The following is a 27,769-nucleotide window of genomic DNA, read 5'->3' on the forward strand; positions in this document are numbered from 1 at the left end:
TACGTAGTTCAAAAATAATGTTCAATCCTTGATATTTTTATTATTTGTATGCCAACACAACAAGATCCCCAATGGAACTGAAAAAGGGTTCAAATAAAATTATGGATATCATGATGTAAATCAACACTAATAAAAGATTCCTTTCTTTCATTCTGTGAATTGTTTCTTTATATACCTAAACAAGAGGTGCCAATCCAACTATATTAAGATGGTGCACACTTAAGGAACTCTAGGTTAGCTATTTTCTAAGTATAACTTATAAACTAGATAGGGTAAATTGAAATTTCCAGCAAATTATTTTAAAATATGATCCTAGAAGGAAAGGTGGCAAGCATTAGCAGCTGGCCAAACATACAAGGGTGTGATTAGCAAACAAACCAGAAACCTGCATTTCATTTATACAGAACCTCTGAAGAATTTAGTATATTGGTGTTTCTGGTTTCCAAGGACAACTTAAAAGAAATACATAATGGGAACTGGAGGACTGTTCCCCAATGCTTCCTTCCTCTCTACAAAACTCTGCCTATTAACATTCATCCAGTATAAATGCATTCTCTATTTTCCAATACCATACTGGATTCAAGATTCTAGGTTACTATCCTCTCTCTTATTCTGATACCTAAGAAGCTAGCACCAAGAACTGAGAAGTTTCTTCTGAATCCTAAATTGTGATGTACTGAAGTTTTACTATGTGTTAGTTAACACTTCTCCCAAATAAGGTTTTGCACCATGATTAAGGTTTCTGGGATTTAAACCTAGCATGTAAATTGACCCCCCTGGATAATTTATCCACCTCCAGCTATTCTGGTAGTGAGTTGTGACTTAGCATACCCATCTCAGGAAGAACTTAACTCAGATGAGTTCAAGTTTCGTTTGGCTTTCCTCCATGGAGAATTCACCTATCTCACCCCTTTGACTAAAAGCAAGTCTCAATCAGTCCAACAGTTGTCCTTGGGGATATATAATTTTATACAAACCAACTTCTTCCGTACCCAGTTTTCATTAAGATGTGGCTCTACATAAAAATACTTGCGTGTAATGAATTTAATGACTCAGTATCTCATTTTAATTTAAAAAAACAAATTTCCAACTTACAATTTACAATTTTAACCATTGACAACAAATTTGCATTTAAAACAAATACAAGTGGGTCAGGGCCACCATCCTCCAATTGCTGCATTACTGAAATCTGTGATGGTTTCTCTTCTACAGCATAGTCTGTAAGGGGAGAAAACAATGTAAGCCATTGGTTAAAGAGACAAATCAGGACAGAAATCTGTTGGAGGAATGGCCTTATTATTCACAGGAAAGAGATAAGCAATTGATTTGTACACAGGTTTCACAGGGTGAACACAGGTTTATATCTGCTATCCGAGTGGCATATTAATAGTGCCCCTTTCACTCTTAAAAGTGCTCTAGTCCAGTTTGGATGATAACATGGTTATCCTATGTATAGACTTCTCCACGCAATGGTTTAGGCCACAGTCTAAAAACAACCCTTTGATCTAACAAAACTCCTCCAACTATCGTAATAAGAATTTCACATATTACATGTTCTAAGACCAACATTTAAAATAATCCATTATATACAAGTAAGTGATAATACACTAGTTACCTCTAGAAAGGATGTCTAGGGGTTGAAGCAGAGGGGAATCCTACTTTTTACTCTATATGCTTTTGTACTGTTGAGATTTTTTACCATTAAAAAAAATCAAACTTTAAAAAATGCACCCAGACAATAAAAGTATCATAAGCGACTGGTTTTATGAAACAATTCCTCTAAGTCAAGAAAGAGTTCAGTACAAAATAACACCATTTCCCACTGACCAATAGAAACCAAAATGTATTTTGGAAATGTATACACTATCAATAAAAATACTTACTGAAAAGAGAAATACTAAGTGACTTTCAAAAATTTTTTTTAATTAAGTTTTTCCACTGGAATACAAAACAGCAAAATTCTGGTTAAGACATAGTAATATGATTTAAGAAAGTGAATATACAATAGATAACTAGTTGCTGCTTCTTGGTAGGAGAGGTTTCGACAATTAGATTTAATGGATGTGACTTTTAATGAAAATGGAACCCTGAAATCTTATTTTAACAGCAGAGTAGGCCAATTTAATTTCTTATTAATTTAAGATTTATTAAAATAACCCAAATTTGAAACCTAAGTAGCAAATTTACTTACAAAAGAATATTTTTAGAGGGTCCTAGTAAAGGAGCAAAGGCATTATACAATCAAAAGAATGCTTAACTTTATGTGAAAGTTCATTGAACTATCTGAGGCGCAAGCTGCATTTGATAGTATGATTATTCAGCAAACACTACTGAGAGCCTAATATAGGCCCAGCTCCATGCTAGGAGCAGAAGACACAAACATGAATTCAGGCTGAAGGAATTCATGGTCTATAGAGAATAAAGAATCAGACCTATAAATATCTAAATTACAATGAAAAATGTGTTAATATAGTAACAGTCTATAAGAATTTCTATTTGAACAGAAATGAGGATGTAAAACACTACTACAAAGACAGCCGAGGTAGGATTCAGGGAAGTTTTCCATTAATATGGATTTTGAAAGGTTGAGGAGTTATTCAAGGAGTCTAGCATATAGAAGGGCATTCTACTCTAGACAGAGGAAAGACTAAAAAAATATTAATTACATGCCTACTTTGTACCAATTTTCTTGCTATGTACTTTCAGGTATGACATCTGATTTATTATTCATAATGACTCTTAATTAGCTATAGTTACCTAATTTTTAAAAAAAAATCCAGGAAAAATATTCAGAGAGGATAAATGACTTGCCCACTGGATCATACAGCTGGAATGGACTGTTACCGGATTAAAACTCAGGCTGGTCCAGCTCTGAAGTCCATTCTCTTCCCACTATTCCACAGCATAAGAAAAAGCACGGAAGTATGAAATGTGAATATTCAGAAAACAGTAAATAACCTGTAGCATGCCTGTAAAGTACCGGGGTGTTGGCTGGAAATAAAATTAGATAAGTTGAGATAAGGTTACAAGGAACACTGTATGCCAAGGTAAGTAATTTATACGGAAGGCACTGGGAACCCATTGAATTCTAAGCAAGAACAATCTATGATAATACCTACGTTTAAAAAGATAACTGGGCCTAATCAAACTTATAAGCTTTTGCACTGCAAAGGAAACCATAAACAAAACAAAAAGAAAACCTACGGACTGGGAGAAAATATTTGCAAATGATGCAACCAACAAGGGCTTAATTTCCAAAATATACAAACAGCTCATAACAGCTTAATATCAAAAAAATAACCTAATCAAAAATGGGCAGAAGACCTAAGGAGACATTTCTCCAAAGACATACAGATGGCCAACAGGCACATGAAAAGATGCTCAACATCACTAGTTATTAGAGAAATGCAAACCAAAACCACAATGAGGTACCACCTCACATCAGTCAGAATGGCCATCATTAAAAAGTCTATGAATAACAAATGCTGGAGAGGGTGTGGAAAAAAGGGAACCCTCCTACACTGTTGGTGGGAATGTAAACTGGTGAAGCCACTATGAAGAACAGTATGGAGGTTCCTCAAAAAACTAAAAAAAGAGTTGCCATATGATCCAGCAATCCCACTCCTGAGCATATACCTGGGAAAAACTATAATTTGAAAAGATACATGCACCCCTATGTTCATAGTAGCACTATTTACAATAGCCAAGACATGGAAACAACCTAAGTGTCCATCGATAGACAAATGGATAAAGAAGATGTGGTGTATGTGTGTGTGTGTGTGTATACACACACACACACACACACACACACAATGGAATATTACTAAGCCATAAAAAGGAATGAACTAATGTTATTTGCAGCTACATGGGTGGACCTAAAGATTATCATACTAAGTCAAGTAAGTCAGAAAGAGAAAGACAAATACCGTATGATATCACTTATATGTGGAATCTAAAATATGACACAAATGAACTTATCTATGAAACAGAAACAGACTCACAGACATAGAAAACAGACTTGTAGGTGCCAGGGGGGAGGAGAGTGCAGGGGAGGGTTGGGTTGGGAGTTTGGGACTAGCAGATGCAAACTATTGATATTATATATAGAATGGATAAACGACAGGTCCTATTGTATAGCACAGGGAACTATGTTCAATATCCTGTAACAAACCATGATGGACAATAATATCAAAAAGGATATATATACATGTATAACTGAATCACTTTGCTGTACACCAGAAATTAACACAACATTGTAAATCAACTATACTTCAAAAAAAAAGATAACTGGCACCAATATGTAAGAGTAAATAAAGGAGAGAAAGACTGAAGGCAGGGAGACCAGGTAAAAGACTAGGACAAAACTGAGGAGAGATTATTGATAAACCATCTCGACAAAACTGAGGAGAGATTATTGATAAATCATCTCCTGAAAATGTACTGACTGGATGCTGATCTGGATCTATCAACAAGAAACTTTTGCATAAAGATAAGCATTTTTTTTTTTTTTAATTTACTTTTTTGCTGCATTGGGTCTTCATTGTTGCACCCGGGCTTTCTCTAGTTGCTGAGAGCGGGGGCTACTCTTTGTTGTGGTGCGCCGGCTTCTCATTGTGATGGCTTCTCTTGTTGCAGAGCATGGGCTCTAGGCACATGGGCTTCAGCAGCTGTGGCTCACGGTCTCTAGAGCGCAGGCTCAGTAGTTGCGGTGCATGGGCTTAGTTGCTCTGCGGCATGTGGGATCTTCCCGGACCAGGGCTCGAACCCGTGTCCCCTGCATTGGCAGGTGGATTCTTAACCACTGCGCCACCAGGGAAGCCCAAGGTAAGCATTCTTTTGACTGATTAGTAACTCTGCTTCTTACCAGGACTCACTAAAAATATTTTTTAACAGAAAATTGCTACTTAAGTTCAGAGCTCTCCACTTATTATATACACATTTCTGAATGTGTACTGTACTTCAAAACAAGAAGTTAAATTAATGTACTGACTGTATCATATGGGCTAATCCTAGAACTATAAGCAACTCTTCAGAGTATTATGCGCTTTGGAATATGAAGAACTGCCAATAAGCCACATTTATACACAGTGGGAATTAAAAATAATATTACACCCTTCCAACATAGGAAATGATAATATAAAAACATAAATATCTTCTCTAAAACAATCAGTAACAGCACCAATGCTTTTCATGGCACTGAGTAGTCACCTTCTTTGTTGGAGAAGAGAAAGGTGATTATCACTTGAATTCTGTCTCCTTCCCTTAATTAGAAGGCAACATTTGGCATATATAACTATCCCTGTTTAAACATCTAAGTCCACATACCTCCTTTTACACCAGTGGAGATGAGAATGGGAGGAAGGCCATCTTCAGGAATAAGGTTCATTGCACTGCCAACAGGACTTCCAACCTGAGTTATACTTCCAGAGAATAGAGAAATATCCGTCTAGGAAAAGCAAATAAGCAAAGAGAGCATTACACACAGTTGAAGACTTGTGCAGAATAAACTCAAGATTACAAATGGGAATTTAAGTGAAAATTTCATATTCATACTTTTTGAAAGAGAGCACAAGATACTCATTAACCTGTGGTTTCCCAAGGACTGGGCTTATACTATGAAAATGTTTATAATTGTATAGTTTCTCCTTTTGGCATCATCAAATCATAGTAATGAGAGAAAAGATCTTGTAACATGGATTAAAGCTTCCTTTACCAAGGTTTCTTTTGCCATAAAACAAAAATATTTTTTAAACTTGCAGTGGCAACAGAAGAAAACTTCCAATATTATCTTGTAATTTCTGAACCTTGAGAATTGGGGTGACCGTTGTACAACAATGTGAATGTAATTAAAAATGATTAAAATGGTAAATTTTATATTATGTCTTTTTTACCACAATAAAAATAATTAACTTTGATGAAGGAGTTTTCATTTACTTTGTCATGAAATTAAACTTCAAGTTCATTTTTCTTTTCATTAATATGAAGATCACATTAACTACACTTAATAAAGTATAATGTTGCAAAATACACTGAGTGGGGTTAAATCCACTTAACAATTTAATAGAGTATGCTCAAAGATCTATTAAAATGATGCTCTATATTCTTCTTAAGCAAGAAATAGAAGTTTTAAGCACTATTTACAACAGCCAAGGCATGGAAGCAACCTAAGCATCCACTGACAGATGAATGGGTAAAGAAGATGTGGTACGTACACGTACACACACACACACACACACACACACAGAGGAATATTACTCAGCCATAAAAAAGAAGGAAATAATGCCATGTGTAGCAACATGGATGGACCTAGAGATTATCATACTAAGTGAAGTAAGCCAGAAAGAGAAAGACAAATATATCACTTATATGTGGAATCTAAAAAAAAAATGATACAAATGAACTTATTTACAAACAGACTCACAGACTTAGAAAACAAACTTATGGCTACCAAAGGGGAAGGGTGGGGGGTGGGTGATAAATTAGGAGCTTGGAATTAACAGATACACACCAGTTTACATAAAATAGATAAACAACAAGGTCCTACAGTATAGTACATGGAACTATATTCAGTATCTTGTAACAACCTATAAAGGAAAAGAATCTGAAAAAGAATATATATATATATATATATATATAAAACGGAATCACTTTGCTGTACACCAGAAATTAATACAACATTGTAAATCAATAATACTTCCATTTTTAAAAAAGAAAGCTTTTAAGAAGTTAAAGGAAAAGCATATAAAAACTTTTTAACATGTTTAGGGACTTCCCTGGTGGCACAGTGGCTGGGACTCTGTGCTCCCAATGCGAGGGGCCCTGGTTTGGTCCCCCACTGGGGGGCTGGGTGCCGCATGCATGCTGCAACTGGGAGTTTGCATGCCGCAGCTAGGGAGCCTGCCAGCCGCAACTGGGGGGCCCACAAGCTGCAGCTGGGGAGCCCGCCTGTCGCAACTAGGACCCGGCACAACCAGATGAATAATAAAATAAGTAAAAAATTTTTTAAATACATAGGATTCTCATTTAAAAAAAAACTGTTTAACATGTATAAAAATGTTTATAGCAGCTTTACTCAAATAGCCAAAGTGTGGAAACAATCCAAATGTCCATTAATAGGAAAATAGATAAATTGTGGTACAGCCATATGATGGAATATTACTCAGAAATAAAAATAGTTACTTTTGATGCACACAACACAGATAAATCTCATTAAGTATTTTTAAAATAAATTTATTTATTTATTGGCTGCATTGGGTCTTCATTGCTGCGCGCGGGCTTTCTCTAGTTGCGATGAGCAGGAGCTACTCTTTGTTGCAGTGCGCAGGCTTCTCATTGCAGTGGCTTCTCTTTGTTGTGGAGCATGAACTCTAGGCACTCGGGCTTTAGTAGCTGTGGCTCACAGGCTCTAGAGCGCAGGCTCAGTAGTTGTGGCGCTCAGGCTTAGCTGCTCTGCGGCATGTGGGATCTTTCCGGACCAGGGTTCAAACCCGTGTCCCCTGCGTTGGCAGGCAGATTCTTAACCACTGTGCCACCAGGCAAGTACCTCATTAAGTATTAGAGTTTAAGAAGCTAGACACAAAACATTATATATTTTTCCATTTATATGAAATTTAAAAACAGGCAAAACTAATCTATGGTGATACAAGTCCGAATAATGGTTACCTTGGGGGAAAGGGGGCAGGTATTGACAGAAAAAGGGCATGAAGGAAACTTCTATAGTGATAAAAATGTTCTGTGTATCTTTACCTAGGTGGTGGTTACACGGGTGTGTGTGTCTATATGTATATATAGAGACACACACACATATATGTATGTTCATCATGTGTTTCCTAAAGATTAATGCTCCTTAAGTACTTTGCTATATATATTTTATACTTGAATAAAAATTGAAACTATTTAAAAAAATGCCTATGTCTTATATTTTTGTCTATACCGTCTATAATTTAGGACTGTAAGTTTTTAGTGGGTTTTTGCTAAAATTTTTGCAGTGTTCTCAGTACTTCGTCCTATTAGGAAATGTGGAAAATTGTATTGGCTAAACATTACTGATTTGAAGTAAATCAATAAAGTTAGATTTAGAATAGGAAATAAAGTAACCTATTCTAACTTGCTATTTAGTGATGCAAAAATCTACCTTTTGATATTGTAAGAAGTGGTCATCTGGCTTCTACTTAAATATCATCTATGAAAAGACGTTGTTTCATTTACTGAGCACCTTTTAAGTGCCAGGCACTCTATTATTAGGTCATAAAGATGAGAAAAATATATTCAACTCTGGCCCTAAAGAATTTGTTTTCCCTCATTTTACCAGATAAATATTAAAATAAAGTGTTGAACAATGTGAGAGCACAGAAATAAAATAACTAACTTGTTTGTTTCTCTTAAACTGACCTGAACTTTGTTTCCTTATAATAGTAATTCACTAGAGCTTCCTCATTCATTCAAAACATTTATGCTTTAAGAACCTATCATAGGGGCTTCCCTGGTGGTGCAGTGGTTAAGAATCCGCCTGCCGATGCAGGGGACACGGGTTCAAGCCCTGGTCCAGGAAGATCCCACATGCCGCGGAGGAACTAAGCCCATGCGCCACAACTACTGAGCCTGCGCTCCAGAACCCACGTGCCACAACTACTGAGCCCACACGCCACAACTACTGAAGCCTGTGATCCTAGAGCCCGTGCTCTGCAACAAGAGAAGCCACTGCAATGAGAAGCCTGCGCACAGCAATGAAGAGCAGCCCCCTCTCGCCGCAACTAGAGAAAGCCCATGCACAGCAACGAAGACCCAGCACAGCCCCCCAAAATAAATAAATAAATAAAAATTTTAAAAAAAGAACCTATCATATAATTTAAGAGATGTAAACGAAGTTTTGTAGAAAGAAAAAAGTCATCACTGTATAAACACTATAGTTATAATTGATTTAGGTAAGATTGTCAAAGGACAGTAAAATCCGGGGACTTCCCTGGTGGTCCAGTGGTAAAGAATCTGCCTTACAATGCATGGGACACGGGTTTGATCCCTGGTCAGAGAATTAAGATCCCACATGCCACGGGGCAACTAAGCCTGCGCACCACAACTACTGATCTCATGCGCCTCAACTAGAGAGCCTGTGTGCCGCAAACTACAGAGCCCACATGCCCTGCAGCCCACACGCCACAACTAGAGAGAAGCCTGCGCACAACGAAGAGCGCAGGGGCCACAACGAAAGATCCTGCATGCCTCAATGAAGACTGCACGTGTTGCAACTAAGACATGAAGCAGTCAAAAATAAATAATAAAGAAATCTTTAAAAAGTATATATATATATATATATAAAGGACAGTAAAATCATTGACTGAAAGATTGTAGGGGAACAGGACACCCAGAGTCTCAAAGTATCACCCCTCACTTTACTTTTTAATTGCAAAGAGGAAAAGCTACTTTTGCAGTGGAGAAACACAGGAGACATCAATTTAACCAATTATCAAACTGATACTTCTTGATGTGTTCCACTAAGAAATGACCATCACTTATGGTAGTATTATTCTTGCCAAAAATATTTAATCTGAAACTAAAATCATGAGGAAAAAACCAGAAAACAGAAAATAAGGACTTTATGCCAAACATGGCCTAAATGCTTCCAAAATGTTAATGATGTGGAAGACAAAAAAGTGGGAGAACTGTTCTAAATTAAAGAAAATCAAAGAAACATGAGAACTAAATGCAATTGTGATCCTTGATGGTATCCTAATTTTTTAAAAAAGACTTTAATAAAAAAATTTATATATATACACACACACACGTGTATAAATGAAAGAATAAAGAACATCATGGGATAACTGGGGAAATCTGAATATGGACTATATATTTGATAATACATAGAATTATATGTTAAATTTCTTTCTCATATAATTATATTGTACTTACGTAAGAAAATCACTTGTTCTTAGGAAACATGAGCTGAAGTATTAAGTGATAAAGTGCAACTAATCCTCAAATGGTTCCTCAAAAAACAGTGTGCGTGTGTGTGTGTGTGTGTGTGTGTGTGTGTGTGTAGGGGTAAATGTGGCAAAATGGCAACAATTGGTGAATATGGGTGAAGAGTATATGGGGGTTCACTGTACTATTCTTGCAACTCTTCTGTGGATTTGAAATTTTTCCACATAAACAATTGGAGAAAAAAAGAAATTTTCTTGACAAAATCATTGTATAGATTCAAAGAAGAACAAGTCATACAGTTCTGGCTGCTGTCCTCTGTGGCCACAGAAAAATCCCCCAAAACAGACTTAGACATATTTAAAGACAGTAACATGGTTTAATGTACCTTCACCAAACAGGAAATTTATCTCTGTATGTCAATAAATCTAATCTTAATAATGCACAATTTCAATTATAACCAAATCCGCAAATTATGTAAATTTCTAGAAAAATATTACTGAACATAAATGTAAATAAACAGTAACCATGAAAACTTCAAAAGTAAAAACTTTATCCAAACTCTGATCCTCTTATTTTATTTAAAAAAAAAAGCCAGACACACATACTTAGTTGGAACTAATCATCTTATTATAATCTTGACCACCATATTCAATGAGGCAAACAGCAATAAGAAAGGGACCCACTGTATAAATGATCCTACATGTATACTTTCCAATTATGGTCCTAGGTGGCTCTATTCTTTCACAGACTCAAAAAAATGTAGCTAGTATTTGACCCTTCTGAAAATTAGCCCCCAAACTGTGACCAGTGTATCCTATAGAGACAAAGTAAATGTGACATCACAGCACAAGCTAGTTTCCTTACGTAAATTATGAGTCTACCATCCATTAAGTCAGTGGTTTATTTTTAAGCTTTAGAATCCTTTTTAAAAGTCTTACTTGGAAACACAACAGGCAGACCAGAAAAAAGTAGAGGTGCTCGGGTTGAAGACAAAGGAATAGAAGGATTCCTCAGCCACATTCATATTTCCTGGCCCTTCCTCACCACGGCAACTCCCTGGCAGCTACCACAGAACCTGGGGAATATGCTTTGAAAACCAAGGTATCAAGGGACCAGGATTCGCTCTAGCACAGCCTCTTGCTACAGTAGTAGACTGAGCTCACCTGAGAAGAACCTTTATAAGGATCTTTCTCCTGAAAAAACTTCCAAATACAGAACAAACAAGAACAACTGGTTTTGCCACATTTATTTTACCCCTAGACACACACACAAGAATGCACACACACATACACACACATGCACTAAGCTGTATCTGAAGTCTATGGCGTTCCAAAGAAAGGTCAGTCAACTTAGGAAAAGACAAGACAGAGGCAGAACAGTGCTGAGTAAAGTAAGTACTCAATTTTAGTTGCTGTTTTGTTTTCTTACCTCTGCTGATAGGGGACTGGTAGTTACTGGCTTGACTGGGTCATGTGACACAGCCAGGGTTCCTGCAGAGGAAGTTCCATTCATGGTTAATTTGGCTGCATCAGCAACTTCTCCATTAGGCAAGATCCCATCAGCAAACCAAACTCGCCTCTGCTCTCTGGGCTGAGCCACTTGAGGAGCCAGAAAAATAAAACAGGTAACACTGTGACATTGATAGGGTTTCTAACATCAAGAAGAGAAGGTCACCGATCTCAGATGTACAAAGAAATCACTATTTAGCATTTTATACTTCTAAATATAATTGTAACTGTATAAAAGTGGTTATAAATTAATAAAAATACACATTTAAATATATATATATACTCCTTACTTCTGTAATTTATATGTAAAGATTTAAAACACTTCGCTTTAAAGCATTAAATATGCCTATGATTATGTCACATACTCTGTCCCATATCACTAACAGAGAAACTAGGGAAGGTGTTTGAAGTGCCTAGGAAATAAACTAATAGCCCGGAAAAAATATCTAGAAATAGACATCCACAGCTCCTAAAAGTATGAGGTTTCTGTAGGAATAAAATATCTAGAAAAGTGATATGGTATTTTTAAAAGGCAAAAGATGCCCTGAAGAATGTTGAAGAATTATTAATTAATAAAAGAAGAGTTGGCACAGATATGTAAGAATTGGGAAGCAAACTGACCAGATCTTTGGCTAAAGTGTAACTGAAGAAGAAAAAGACTGATCCGGCAGTGCAGACAGTGAAATGCAGTAGTCTGCATTTTAGTAAAAGGATGGGGAAAAGCTGGAAAACTGAGTCTGACGAAATGATCTCTTTAAATCCAGTTTTGAAAATCAATTCAAACGGCCAAAACAAAGAGAGACCAGGGAAGAACAACAAAAACAGCAAATGAAGTAAAGAGAATAAAGATTTTAAGAACGAAAGCCTGAGCTCAGAAGAGTATGATAATGTCAATAGAAGTTTTTGATCTTCAAAAGGGGAGGGCTATTTTACAAGGGGAAAGGAATATTGCTAGACAAAAAGATACAAAATTAATGAAAGAAGACAGAGTTTAATTATCAGGGGAGATTTCTTGACAGATCATTTTAAGGAAATATTTGTTATTTTTACTATTGATAATCCCCTGAACTTACAAAGTGCCTTTCATCTGACAATATCATAATCATAAAGATATAATAAACTAAAATAAGTTGAGCCTATGATTTTCTACCTATCATATGATATAATCAGAATTAAAGTTCTGGATTTTATAAATGTCTGTGTACCTAACACAGTATTTTCATATTTTTACAGGGACAGATTAAAAATGAAAAGAGAAAATGGCAATATATATTCCAAAAGGCAATACTAGAATGGGCTGGTCAGAAAAAAGAATTCTTATTTTCATCACTTACTAAGTTCCTGCAAAGAACACTAAGGTAGGCATGAGGCTAGGATTTTGCAGGCTGATTTCAAATTCTGTAACTCTTTTCAAACAAAAGCAAAGTAATTACTCCATTCTTAAGTTGGAGAGGGTACTGGCATATTTTTAGAGGTGCCTCCAAAATATCAGGCAACACAATATTCCTCTTTACTTGCCCAGAAATAGTCTCAACACATTTCTCACCTTGTTCTTCCACTTTAAGAACCACCCAAAGGGACTTATCTGCAGTGTGTTAAAGACTTGTGATGTAAAATCACATCAGCACCTTTTCAGAGGAACTTGGTGAGGAAAAAGAGAGAGAATAGCACATGATCCCCTACCTTCTGCTCCAGGGTGCTTTAAAACTCCCACAGGTACCATCACAGTGGGAGGTGGAGAGCTCAGGGCTCCTGAGGCCTGAGCTTGCTGCAAGGGAGGGATAGTAGAACAGTATTCAGCAGGATTGTTAGGGTTAGGGCTCTGGCTTGAGGCACTCATCATGTTCTCCCAGGCTTGAGCTAAAGCAAATACAGACACAATCAATGTGAATGGATTGCAAAATATGGACATCAAGACCTCCACAATACTGGATAAATAATGTAGTTCCTCCTAATTAACACTCATAGTATGTCTCTCTTCCAGCTAGTGAAGGTATTAAGGAGATAGGTGATTTTACTCAATAAAGGAGACCATGTAGTTAAGTAAGCTATTTGGAAGCAACAAATAAGAATTATATGATACTTCTGATATAGACTGATAGCGGATCAGTCTGAGGTTAATGACTAGGCCCCTGGCTTCTTTAAAAGGGACCATATACTCCCTTAAGAGGGAGTAAAACAACATTAAATTTATTAAGGACTTGCAACTGGGATAGCATTTAGACATTTCTGGTGGGTAGGGCAGGTTTAATATTCAATGCATTTTATAAAATTCTGTCAAAAATCAAAATCAGGGGCTAAAATAACATAACTCCACTATATGATATCTTTTGATTCATTTCTAGGTTTTTAGGCTCTTCTTAGTTGAGGTAAAATCTCATTTTAAAAATTCTGAAGCCTAAAGCTCAGGAGAACACATCTCAACATTTCTGTGAATTTTGCTTTTGTGCAATCATTACCCTGTGTAAAAGTATCCATCAAAAACAACCATTTCACATCTTTGGTGTGTCTCAAAAGCACAGGACCCATTTGAACATGAAAATGTGCCAATATCACATAAGTGCCATCAACCAATATAAATGATCACAAATGTGTTAAGGTTCTGTATACTCTATAATTTTACTAACTAAATACTGACATATCAACTATTGTTTTTAAAGTAAATAGGATGAAAGATACTACAGAAATGAAAGATATAAATTTTATCTTCTGGGTTCAGGTAATATCACGTGCCCAGGAATAGAAACCACCCAATTTTTGGAGCATCTTTTTAAAAATCTCATTCTACATCAAAGAATGAACCATAAGATTTTGAATACTTATTGCCTCCAAACTGCAGGACAAAGCTAGAAACAACAGCTATGTTCCTTTGAAAGCACTGGCAGGAAGAGGGAAGGAAGAGAAAAGGAGAAAGGGGAAAAGGGATAGGGAACACTGAAAAGCATCAAATCAAATATTCAGTAAAAGACCAGGCTAAGCCATGCGAGAGGAAAGACGTTGGAAAAACCACAAAAAGTAGATTATTTTAGGATCCCCTTGTTAAGGGCATCCTTGGCTTAATAAAAAGTAAGTATTCCATATGAATCCTCTGCCATTTCCTTCATCTTTAGCTATGCCAAGTTAAAAAAAAAAAAAAAAGCCATCAAGTTGGAAGACCTCAACAAATAAAAGAGGTATCAGGTATTGAAATTAAGCAGCACGCTCTTATCTGTGGATAAATATCCAAAAATGAAATCATCACTGAGTGAAATAACCACCATCTGAAAAATGACCCTTAAGAGTAAAGAGAATGAATTCATATTTGATCAAAATTATAAGAATTCAGAAATGGGAGGAAATTGGGTGGACCATAGGAAATTAGAACAGATCAGATTAAATGACATGCAATAGGTTAATAAGGAAGCAACAGGAAAACATCACTATGAGCAATGCAGACACACAGAGCAGGAGGGGCCTTGAGCAGATAAGTTTCAGCCTCCAGGAGACACATTATCCTGGCACAAGCAGCAGTGGTGTCTAAGTTCAACATTTTATGTCTATTAGTAACTGTTCTGGCAACTGTACAAAGATGCACTCAAAGAGAAAATACTATACAGCCTAATCAATTTTATTGTATCTCTTTACAAGAATACTCTGGGGGGCGGGGGTTGTCTGTTTGGGGAGTTTTGTTTTAACTAAAATGCCCTTGGATTTATTTCCAGTCCTGCAAAAGGTGAACACTGGATAAGCTATATTTACCTTCTCCTGGCCATATTCTTTTACCACATAAGTAAATTAGAAACTATTACTCTTATGACAAATCTAAGTAGTATTAAGATGATAAGTGACAGAAAAATGCAATTTTCTATTTGATTCGAGATGCTAAAATATTTATTTTTAACAAGATGAGTGAACCAAAGTGTCAATAAGAATGTGTTCCAAATTATTAAGATATTCCCTAGAAAGAGAAAGCTTCCCTTAAAAGGAAAACCTCAGCCCAATTTTAATATTTCATCATCTCAGTGGTCAATAGCCCCCTCCCCACTCCCAGTCCAGTCATTTCACAGGAACATTAACAGCCACAGAGCACCAGATTTCCACAAGAATTTCCTTTTTTCCTGCAAAACTTACCTGACTTTAGCATTTATTCATTAAATTAGGCACAGGAATTCTGAAATGCTAAGGTATTTTAAAATTTTTCAGGTAAAGTTATGACATTTGAGAAGGTGAGCAACTTGTAGAGCAAGGAAGGAAAAAACAGTAGTCTCTTCATTGGAATTCTCTTGTTCCGTCTCAATAACTGTGAATTCAACCTGTTTTAATACTTACCATTCATTAGCACTGAATGGCAGATTACACATACTCTAGCTTCCTTTCTATCCATGTATAACAGTTTACATTTCAAGCTACAGCAGGAAGCACAGAAAACCTGCAGGAAAAAGAATATACTAAATTTACTTAGGATCACAGTATAAAGGAAGTAAACCAATACTGACCAACACTGAGAGACAGGGAACAGTACTAATACAACACTAAAAACTTCAAAGGAAAATGCAATTGAGGAAGCTGGGTACAAGACCCAATTCAAAAGCAAGAAAGAGATTAACATGTCTGTCAAAAATAAGGAAAGTGAAATTGCTGGCTGAGAACAAAAATCTCAGCCAAGATTACACACCAAATACATAGCAGGGGAAAAATATCTAAGCTGCCCTTAGGCAAAATTCCTGTACACAATATCACATAACATGGGCGTTTAGAACAGTAACATCTGCTATTTCTGTTTGAAGAGGCAATATAGCAGGTGAAATAAACAAAGACTGGGAATTCTGGGCTTTAACTTCTGTTTTTTTTTACTGTCCTTATGTGCAGAATAATAATCATACCATCTGCTTTCACTGGTTTGCTATGAAGGCCAGGAAAGATCAAAATACACAACTCAATCATAAAAATATGCACAGCCCCAGCTACAGGGAATCAGAGCAGACAACCAAAAATTGGCCATGCCAATTTCCAGCACCTTATTTCCACTTTCCAGGGTCAGTTCCCGACAATCTCACTTTCTTCTTCCTTCCATACCAGGCAACAAGGATCACCTTAGCTCCCTGTTAAGATTTATCTTCTTGAGAACTCATTAGTGCCTTATCACAGAGTTCCATACAGGCAGAAAGGTGTTCCCAGTAGTGTAAATTTTACTAATCCAGTTTTTATGGACAGTATGTATCCTATATCTTACAAAGATGAAACAAGAGATGAGGTCCTATTAAAGACAAAGTGAGAGCAATCATCTCTTCTTCTACTAGATGTAATTAATATACCTAGCTAACATGACTACCAATTTACATTTTTCAGAGGCTTCACATTTTCAAAGTAACTCTGTGATACAGGGAGAACAGGGGATATATTATCCTTATTTTCTATCAGAGGATACTAAATTTGGATGGTTAAAAGACTTGCTCAAGTTCACAGCAAACTGTATGAATACTAGGCACTTTACATACATGTATTATCCTATTCAACCTCATAAATTCTATGAAGGCATTCATTTATAATTAACAGAGTTAAATAAACAAAGGTGAAGTAAAACTGCTCTGTCATACAGCTAGTAAGTTACATAAAACGTCTCCAAAGGCTCTGTTCCTAACCACTATGTAATGGTGTCTCATACTATATTCATGTATCATTTTGAGACTTTGATTTTTCCTTCTCCATCACTATGACCACATCCAGTCAGTCACTAAGTCCTGTTGTTCTCTCTCTTAAATGGTTCTCCCCAAATCCCACCTCTTCCTCTCCATCCTATGCTGCTGCCTTTATTCAAGCCTTTATTATATGAGGCCTAGGAGATCATCAAAATCTATTATCTGTCCTCCTAACCTTCAGATGTGTCTGTCCAATTCATCTTTCACACAAATGTCAAATGATAGAACTTCCTAAAAATTAAATTGAATTGTTAATATTGAAATCCTTCAATAACCCTTCTAATCAAGAAGTAAAACCAAGAAGCCTTCATTCACTCATTTATTCCACAAATATTTGAGCTTTATGTACTGGGCACTGGGCTACCCTACTGGGTGTAGCAGTGAACAAAACAGATATGGCCCTTGCTTTTGTGGAATTTACAGTCTACAGAGGTTATAATCTAAAATCAAATAATAATACAAGTGAGTGTAAAATCACTTGCTTCAAAAGAAGTACATGGTAAAATAAGATCATGTAATCTAGGTTTTACCTAGCTTGGCAGGGTCAGGGAAGATTTTATTTAGGAAATGACAGAGATAAAATCTGAAGTATGGGTAAGTTTTCTATGCATAAAATGGTACCAAGGAGAGAGACAAGAGTAAGCAGAAGAAATACCATGTGCCAGGGTGCCATTAGGGTTAGAACATGGCTCTTTCAAGAAACTAAAAAGGGTTAATGTGGCTAGAGACCCTGAGAGTTAAGGGATGCATGGAATAAGATGAGGCTAGACCAAGCAAAGGTTCTCTAGGTTGTATTAACAGTTTTGGTCTTTTTAACAGAGCAATGGGAAATCACTTAAATGTTTTAATCAAAGAAAAAGACATGATCAGATCTGCATGGCTGCAACGTGGGGGAAAAATAGAGGGGAGCAAGAATAAATCTGGGATGGTTCAACATAAAAAATCAATAGAGGGCTTCCCTGGTGGCGCAGTGGTTGGGAATCCACCTGCCAATGCAGGGGACACAGGTTTGATCCTTGGTCTGGGAAGATCCCACATGCCACGGAGCAACTAAGCCCGTGCGCCACAACTACTGAGCCTGCGCTCTAGAGCTCACGAGCCACAACTGCTGAGCCCATGTGCCAAAACTACTGAGGTCCACGCGCCACAACTACTGAGGTCCACGCGCCTAGAGCCTGTGCTCTGCAACAGGAGAGGCCACTGTAACAGGAAGCCTAAGCACCTCAACAGAGAGTGGCCCCTGCTCGCCGCAGCTGGAGAAAGCCCGCGCGCAGCAATGAAGACCCAACATAGCCAAAGATAAACAAGTAAAATAAATAGATTTTTAAAAAAGAAAAAAAATCAATATAATACACATTAACAGGATGAAGTGGAAAAAACATGTGATCATATCAATTGACGCAGAAAAAGCATTTGACAAAATGCACTCTTTCACAATAAAAACAATAAAAAAAACTAGAAGTAGAAGGAAACTACCACATCATAGTAAAAGCCACATATGAGAAACCCACAGCAAACATCATACTCAAAGGTAAAACACTGAAAGCTTTTCCTCTGAGATCAGGAACAAGACAAGGATGCCTGCCTTCACCTCTTCTATTCAACATGGTACTGGAAATTCTAGTCAGAGTAATTAGGCAAGAAAAATAATAATAATAAAAGGCATTCGAATTGGAAAGGAAGAAGTAAAATTATCTCTGTTTGCAGATTATGTGATCTTGTATGTGGAAAACCCTAAAGATTCAACAAAAAAATGTGTTAGAACTAATAAATGAATTCAGCAAAGTTGCAGGATACAAAGTCAATAAACAAAAATCAGTTGTATTTCTATACATACTAATAATGAACAATCTAAAAAGGAAATTACAAAAACAATTCCATTTACAATAGCATAAAAAAATAAAATATCACACTGGATAAAATATTTGTGTTATATATAATGGACAAAGGGCTAATATCCATAACATATAAAGAGCTTCAATAAAGTAATAAGAAAAATACAAATACCTCCAAGGAAAAACAGGCAGAGAACTCAGAGAGAAATTCACAGAAAATTAAATAAAATAGCCAATAAATAGATACTAAGTATCACTAGTGACAAAATAAAAACTAAAGAATGAGATATTCTTATTCTATGGTACAGGCAAAGTATTTTTGGTTTTTTTTAAAACTGACATCGTTCAGTGATGGAGAGGGCTTAGAGAAAAGAGGAACTTTCTCCCATATCCTGCTGATGGTAGCATAAATTGGTAGGCTAATTTAACAATATCTTTAAAATTTTTAAGTGTTCATTTCCTTTGACTCAGTACATGCAATTTAAAAAATTTATCCTACAAAACAACCCACATATGCAAAGAGATGTATACAAGGATTATCTCTGTATACTTTGTAATAGCCGAAAGTTGAAAACAACCTGAATGTTCATCAGGAAGAAGAGGAATGGTTAAACTGCAGTATAACCATAAAACCTAATGCAATTCATGCTGTTAAAAAGAATGAGATAGGGGCTTCACTGGTGGTGCAGTGGTTAAAAATCCGCCTGCCAATGCAGGGGACACAGGTTTGAGCCCTGGTCGGGGAAGATCCCACATGCCGCGGAGCAACTAAGCCCGTGTGCCACACTACTGAGCCTGCGCTCTAGAGCCCACGAGCCACAACTACTGAAGCCCATGCGCCTAGAGCCCCTGCTCTGCAACAAGAGAAGCCACCACAATGAGAAGCCCGTGCACCGCAACGAAGAGTAGCCCCCGCTCACCACAACTAGAGAAAGCCGGCGCACAGCAACGAAGACCCAACGCAGCCAAAAATAAATTTTAAAAATGAGATAGTCTTTATGTACTGACTGTCATGGAAAAGTAACAGTCAAGTTGGGGATGAGAGTTGGATGGAAATAGGGCCTTTTTCTTTCTCCCCTTTTACTTTACATAAATTTTTTAGGTGTTGGATTGGGATCTTTTAACTTTGAGTAGAGCTTCTTCTGTATTAAAAAAAAAAATAGAGGAAAAAAGAATATTAATTGGTGCCATGGGTTGAATTGTATCTCCCCCAAATACATAAGAAGTCTTAATGCCTATTACTTCAGAATATGACATCATTTGGCGATAGGGCCTCTACAGAGATATACAAGTTAAGATGAAGTCATTAGGGTGGGATCCTAATCCACGAGGACTGGTGAACTTATAAAATGGGCAATTTGGACACAGCATGCTTACAGGGAGAATACCATGTGAATATAAAGACAACCATCTATAAACCAAGGAGAGAGACACGGAACAGATCTCTTCCTCACAGTCCTCAGAAGAAACCAACCCTATCACCACCTCCATCTCAGCCTTCTAGCCTCTGGAATTGTGACACAATAAATTCCCTTTGTTTAAGCCACCCAGTTAGTAGTATTTTGTTGCAGCAGCCCTAGCAAACTAGCACAGTTGTGAACTTTCAGAAGTAGAGGACTCGTGCTTTGGGAAAATAACCTCAAAAAAGAATGAAAAAACCCCAAAAACAAAGATACCTTTTTAAAAGCACGAGCTAGGGTACAGCAGAATGCAGTTAAACAGAAGGAACCAAGAATACCCATCCTTGCCAATATCCCACAGGCTTATGAACAGTGTTGAGGGAATCCTTTACGCTTCCAATGGGCTTAGAGAAAGACACAGTAGTTAGAAAAGTGGATAACTTGCCAAGGGACTACCTGGAATGGCAAAGAAATGGCAGACAGGCAAAGGTATACATTTCTGTGGGATCACCCATGCCACAGAACTGCATGAAATTGAGTGTAACATAACAGCACAAAACTACTGGACAGTGCCTATGACTGACATATCAATAGATAGTGTACTACAATATAAAATGAAAGAGAGACCTGGAAACACTGACCCTCATTCTCAAAAAGACAAAGATTATGATATAATAAGACCCTCAGGTCATTAGAATTAGTACCATGGAAAAGATGGACAGAATCTAAGAGATATGAACCAACTGAGAAAGGGTTAATAATCCTGGATTTTAAATTACTGGATAATACTGGACTTGCCTAGAAGACCAAGATGAAATTGTCTGCCATGAGCCAGGTCAGTCAGTGTTTCTCAACAAAGGCAGTCTTGACATTTTGGGTGGGCCAATTCTTCACTGGACAGCATTGTCCTGTTTAACACAGGACATTTAGCAGTCCTCGTCCCAGATTACTAAATGCCATTAGTGACCCTAGTCATTATGACCACCAGAAATAACCCACCACATTCCAAACATCATCTAAGTATCTTCCTTAGTTCTCTGAGCTAAAGGCTCAGATGAGTAAAGTCAGTTCTAGAAATAAAGAGAATTATATATTTGTACATGTGAACTTCTTATATTGCTGAAGTATCAGACCATATACCTTCATTACCATAACTAACACAATCTATTGCATTTATTTAACTTATTCTCCATTTTCCCAAACTACAATGTAAACTCCATGGAACAATGAATGAAAGTATTGTTAATACTGATATCACAGTGCCTGAAATAACATAGGTACTCGATAAATGCTTATTGCTTCCTGGATTAGTAAAATGATTGCACAAAAGAATATATGAATGGAGAAACAAACATTAATGTGCACTTATCAAGGAAGGGCTATATCATACATGCTCAAATTCACAACTTCAACAGTCACAAACACATTTTAAGCAGTTTACTAATAATAGTGACCTCAAGTCTTATAGGCCAAATGGTTATGAATGACCTTAAATGACAGGATCTGTATGATCCAACTAACTGTAAAGAGACAAATTATGATGATTTATAATACATATGCTATATAATGTTCCAGCGAAATATTGGTTAAAATGTTCCGTTTGTGTGTAATTTTCTTTAATGTGGCACTTCTGGGTTCCAATCTCAACTTTATCATTCACTAGCCAAATAATTTTATGGGAATAATTTAAAATCTCTGAGGCTCAGTTTTTCCTCATATGTAAAATTGAAATATTAATATCCTCCATGTAAGGTTTTTATGAAGATTAAGTGAGATAACCCATGTAAAATGTAGCACATTATAGGTACTAAATATACGATGGTGCCCTTACATCCCTTTCCTTTTAAAATTTCCCACTCATGGCTTTCCACATAACAAACCCTATTACGAAATTTATGAACAAGCTTCATATTCAGTACCTCTTTTTGTGCCTATTTATACCCCCTTACAGTGTGAATAACACTCCACTGCAATTCTTGAAAATTCAAATCATCAAATGCTCACTTATTTCTTTCCAAATTAGAAAGTAGAAAGAATGATGTCCCAAGTCTTCAAAAAGCCCTGTAATTATGACAGAAATAACTGCCTTGCAAGAATAAAAACCAGGAGAGGAAAGTGCTTGTGACTGACCAATATCCAGCCACTCACAAAGACCAGTGACAGTAGTAACTTGTAAAAATTCTTAAGTGCAAAAGAGTACTTTACCCTTGCATATTAACAAATACCAAAATCAATGTAATAAGAACTAAAGCAGTTCAATCAGATTCGAACCCTGCTTCTGTCTAAACACCTGCTGCAGCTTTGCTGTTATTAATTGAAAACAATAATTATCAGAGTCATTTTAAGAGTGTATCTGGCTCCAAAGGGTCCCTGACCAAACCTTCAAACTTTATTTCCAAGTGAGGCTACATAAACAGAAAGAGTTGTAAGAAAATAAGATTCAACATAAAACCTTAAACTTGTATGAAGTTATCAGATTCATATCCTTTACTATACTCTGAATTAATTTTTTATATATCCTGTTATTACCTTGTAAATAACACACTTATAATGCATTATAAGAGTAATATGTGGGTTAAAAGTGCTAATTTGTAAAAAGGCAAGCAATTAAAACATATCCCTATTTTTGTAACCATACTCTGGTCATTCTTGATTTTAAAAATTTTTTATTATAGAAATTTTCAATCATATAAAAGTATGCATAACAGTGTAACAAAACCCCAAGTGCCCATTACCCAGGTGAGACCGTTATCAAAGTTAATCCTCACCCACTTCTCCCCCATTTAATCATTCTGAAATACATTTCAGGTACCATTTAATCTTTAAATATTTCAATATATAATCTCTGAAACATAGGGACTATTTTAACATAACAAAACCACACACCTTAAAAATGAACAATTTCTTAATATCAAATATCCAAGCAGTATCAACATTTTAAAAAGTCACATATATATTTTTAATAGACTTTATTTTTTAGGGTAGTTTGGGGTTCACAGCAAAACTAAGCTGAAGGTACAGAGATTTTCCATATACCCCCTACCCTGGCTACGTGCCTAGCCTCTGCCATTATCAGCATCCCCCACCAGAATGGTACATTTTTTACAATCAATCAATCTACACTGATACATCATTATCGCCTAAAGTCCATAGTTACATGAGGGTTTACTCTTGGTCTTATACATTCTATGGGTTTGGATAAATGTATAATGACTTTTATGCACCATTATAGTATCATACAGAGTACTTTCACTCCCCTAAATATCTGTGCTCTGCCTATTTATCCTTCCCTCTCCACTAACCCCTGTAAATCACCAATCTTTTTGTCTCCATAGTTTTGCCTTTTCCAGAATGTAATATAGTTGGAATCATACAGTATATAGCCCTTTCGGATTGGCTTCTTTCACTTAATAATATGCATTTAAGATTCCTCCATTTCTTTTTAAGGCTTGATAAGCTCATTTCTTTTTAGCACTGAATATTCCTTTTTCTGGATGTACCACAGTTTATCCATTCTCCTCCTGAAGGACATCTTGGTTCCTTTCAAATTTTGGCAATTGTGAATAAAGCTGCTATAAACATTCACGTACAAGTTTTTGTGTGAACATACAAGTTTTCAACTCATTTATATAAATACCTAGGAGTATGATTGCCAGACTGTATGGTAAGCCTATGTTTCTCTTTGTAAGAAACTGCCAAACTGTCTTCCAAAGTGGCTGTACCATTTTGCATTCCCACCAGCAATAAATGAGAGTTCCTGTTGCTCCACATCCTCACCATCATTTGGTGATGTCAGCATTCTGGATTTTGACCATTCTAATAAGTGTGTAGTAGTACCTCATTGTTGTCTTAATTTGCATTACTCTTATGACGTGGGCAACTATTCATATGCTTATTTGCCATCGTATATCTTCTTTCATGGGGTGTCTGTTAAGGTCTTTGGCCCACTTTTAAATTGAGTTGTTTGTTTCCTTATTGAGTTCTCTGGATATTTTGGATAACACTTCTTTATTGGAAATGTCTTTTGCAAATATTTTTCCCCAGTCTTTGGTTTGTCTTTTCATTCTCTTCACAAATTATTTCACAGAAGTTTTTAATTTTAATGAAGTCCAGCTTATCAATTCTTATCATGGATTGAGCTTTTGGCATCTAAAAACTCATCACCAAATCCAAGGTCATCCAGATTTTCTCCTACATTATCTTCTAGGAGTCTTATATTTTTGCATTTTACATTTAGGTCTGTGATCTATTTTGAGTAAATTTTTGTGTAAGGTGTAAGATCTGCATCTAGACTCAATCTGTTGCATGCAGATGCCCAGTTTGCCCGTTGTATTGCCTCTGTTCCTTTGTCAAAGATAAGTCAACTATATTTCTGTGGGCCTTTTCCTAGGATCTCTCTTCTGTTCCACTGATCTGTCTATTCTTTTGCCAATGCCAAACTGTCTTGCTTACTACAGCATTATAGTAAGTCTCGAAGTCTGGTGGTGCCAGTCTTCCAACTTTATTCTTCTTCAATACTGTGTTGCCTACACTGGATTTTTAGTCTCTATATACAAACATTAGATTCAGTTTGTGGATATACAGTAAATAACTTGCTGGAATTTTGGTTGGGATTGGGATTGCACTGAATCTATAGATCAATCTATAGAACTGACATCTTGACAATATTGCGTATTCCAATCCATGAACATGGAGTATCTCTCATGAGAGTTCTGTAGTTTTCCTTACATAAATCTTGTACATACAATATATTTTGTTAGATTTATACCTAAGTATTTAGTCTTGGGGGGTGCTAACATCAATGATATCATGTTTTTAATTTCGATTTCTACTTAGTCATTGCTGGTATATAGGAAAGCAATTGACTTTTGCATATTAACCTTATTATCTGGCACCCTTGCTGTAATCACTTATTGGTTCCAGGAGGGGTTTTTTGGTCAATGTTTTCAGATTTTCTACATAGATGATTATGCTATCTGTGAACAAAGATACGGGTTTATTTCTTTCTTCCCAATCTGCATACCTTTTATTTCCTTTTCCTGTCTTATTGCCTGAGCTAGGACTTCCAGTACGAATGTTGAAAAGCAGTGGTGAGAGGGCACATCTTGCCCCATTCACGATCTTAGTGGGAATGCTTCAAGTTTCACACTATTTATTATATCAGCTGTCAGTTTTTTGTAGATGTTCTTTATCATGTTGAGGAAGTTCCTCTCTCTTCCTTATCTACTAAGAGTTTTATAATGAATGGGTGTTACATTCTGTCAAATGGTTTTTCCTGCATCTGTTGATCACATGATTTTTCTTCTTTAGCCTATTGATGTGATGGATTAAAATTAATTAATTTACTAATGTTAAACTAGCCTTGCATAACTAGGATAAATCCCACTCGGTCATGGTATATGATTATTTTTATACACTGTTGGATTCAATTTGCTAATATTTTGTTGAGGATTTTTGCATCTATGTTCATGAAAGATATTGGTCCATAGTTTTCTTGTAATGTCTTTGTCTAGTTTTGTTATTAGAGGAATGCCGGCTTCACAGAATGAGCGTGGAAGTATTCCCTCTGGTTCTATCTTCTAAAAGAGATTATGGAGGAGTGGTATAATTTCTTCCTCAAATGTTTAGATTCAGCAGTGAACCCACCTGGGCTTGGTGCTTTCTGATTTGGAAGGTTATTAATTACTGACCTAATTTCTTTAATAGACATAAGCCTATTCACATTGTCTACTGCTTCTTGTGTGAGTTTTGGCAAATTGTGTCTTTCAAGGATTGGTCCATTTCTTCTGAGTTACCAACTTTGTGGACATAGAGTTGTGCATACTATTCCTCTGTTACCCTTTTAATGGAATGTATAATGATGTTCCTTCTTTCATTTCTGATATTAGTAACTTGTGTCCACTCTTTTTTCTTAATGAGCCTGTCTAGAGGCTTATTAATTTTATTGCTCTTTTCAAAGACCAGCTTTTGGTTTCACTGATTTTTCTCTACTGACCTCCTGTTTTCAATTTCATTGATTTCTACTCTAATTTTTAATATTTCTTTTCTTCTGATTATTTTGGATTTAATTTGCTCTTCTTTTTCTAGTTTATTAAGGTGGACACTTAGATGACTGACTTCAGATCTTTCTTTTCTAATATATGCATTCAATGCTGTATGAGTCTTATATTTTTAATATAGTGTTTTTATTAAGCTTTTATGAATATATTTAAACTTTTAATTTTATTTAGTTTTTTAATGTTATACTTGAATCAAGAATCAAATAAGGTCCACACTTTATGACTGGTGAATTTGTCTCAAGTCTCTTTTAATACATAGGTTCTCCTTCAAAAATATTTTACTGAAGGGAGTTCTCTGGTGGCCTAGTGGTTAGGATTCCGGGCTTTCACTGCTGTGACCCATGTTCAACCCCTGGTCAGGGAACTGAGATCCCACAAGCCACATGGCCAAAAAACAAAAATAATGAAAAGGATTTTTAAAAATTTTAAAATAGTGTATGATACAGTGTTTAAAAAAAAAAAAACACAAAGATTTTATTGAAGAAATTGAGTCATTTGTCCTGTACTTTCCCACAATCTGGATTTCATTGATTGCCTTCTTGTGGTGTTGTTTAACGTGAGTTTCTCTCCGTATTTCCTAAAATTGATTGCAAAATCTAGACATTTGATCAGACTTGAGTTTGACTTTTTGGGGCAAGATTATTTTACAGATCCTGACTTGTTTTTAATTGAATCAATATTAAGAACCACTCTAAGAATTAAAAACACAGAGGAAAAGAGAATAATTATCCAAAATTCCACCAAACAAAATGATCCATTTTCAGTTTTACACATTCCTCTTAGATATACTTATTTGTATGCCCAAGAATAATCTTTATAATTAAAAACAAAGTATAACTATGAGTTTGCATTTTATTTTACTCATACATCATCATAAGCATTTTCCATACAGCTTTATAAAAATTTTTAATGGTGGAATCAAATTACATTATTATATTTAACTTATCACTATCCAATTTTGTACAGAAATTATTTCAAATTTATTTGCTATTTTAAGTAACACTAGGGCTTCCCTGGTGGTGCAGTGGATAAGAATCTGCCTGCCAATGCACAGGACACAGGTTCGATCCCTGGTCTGGGAAGAGTCCACATGCCACAGAGCAGCTAAGCCCGTGTGCCACAACTACTGAGCCTGTGCTCTAGAGCCTGCAAGCCACAACTATGGAAGCCCGCATGCCTAGAGCCCATGCTCCGCAACAAGAGAAGCCACTGCAATGAGAAGACTGCGCACCGCAATGAAGAGTAGCCCCGGGGCTTCCCTGGTGGCGCAGTGGTTGAGAGTCTGCCTGCCGATGCAGGGGACACAGGTTCGTGCCCTGGTCCGGGAAGATCCCACAGGCCGTGGGGCGGCTGGGCCCATGAGCCATGGCT

The 27,769-nt window shown here is 36.4% G+C and overlaps 1 protein-coding gene across 5 annotated transcripts in view; it reads right to left on the reverse strand.

The window, feature by feature from the left end:
- The window catches only part of ZFYVE9 (zinc finger FYVE-type containing 9), a 184,930-nt gene that overhangs the window by 66,546 nt on the left and 90,615 nt on the right, over positions 1-27,769 (reverse strand). For 4 of the 5 annotated variants that reach the window (XM_030760019.2, XM_022575680.3, XM_089922661.1 and 1 more), the window contains 5 exons: positions 15,735-15,834; positions 13,110-13,286; positions 11,347-11,516; positions 5,326-5,446; positions 1,096-1,218 (listed from right to left, as the gene is read on the reverse strand). In XM_030760019.2, the coding sequence (XP_030615879.2) occupies positions 1,096-1,218; positions 5,326-5,446; positions 11,347-11,516; positions 13,110-13,286; positions 15,735-15,834 (691 nt within the window). The remainder of the gene's footprint in view (positions 1-1,095; positions 1,219-5,325; positions 5,447-11,346; positions 11,517-13,109; positions 13,287-15,734; positions 15,835-27,769) is intronic. The other variant, XM_022575681.3, reaches the window with a different exon arrangement.

The sequence above is a fragment of the Delphinapterus leucas genome, chromosome 1 (genome assembly GCF_059928025.1).
Source record: "Delphinapterus leucas isolate spDelLeu-1000000601 "Yukka" chromosome 1, BTC_Dleu_Yukka2, whole genome shotgun sequence".
Classification (NCBI taxonomy): Eukaryota; Metazoa; Chordata; class Mammalia; order Artiodactyla; family Monodontidae; genus Delphinapterus; species Delphinapterus leucas.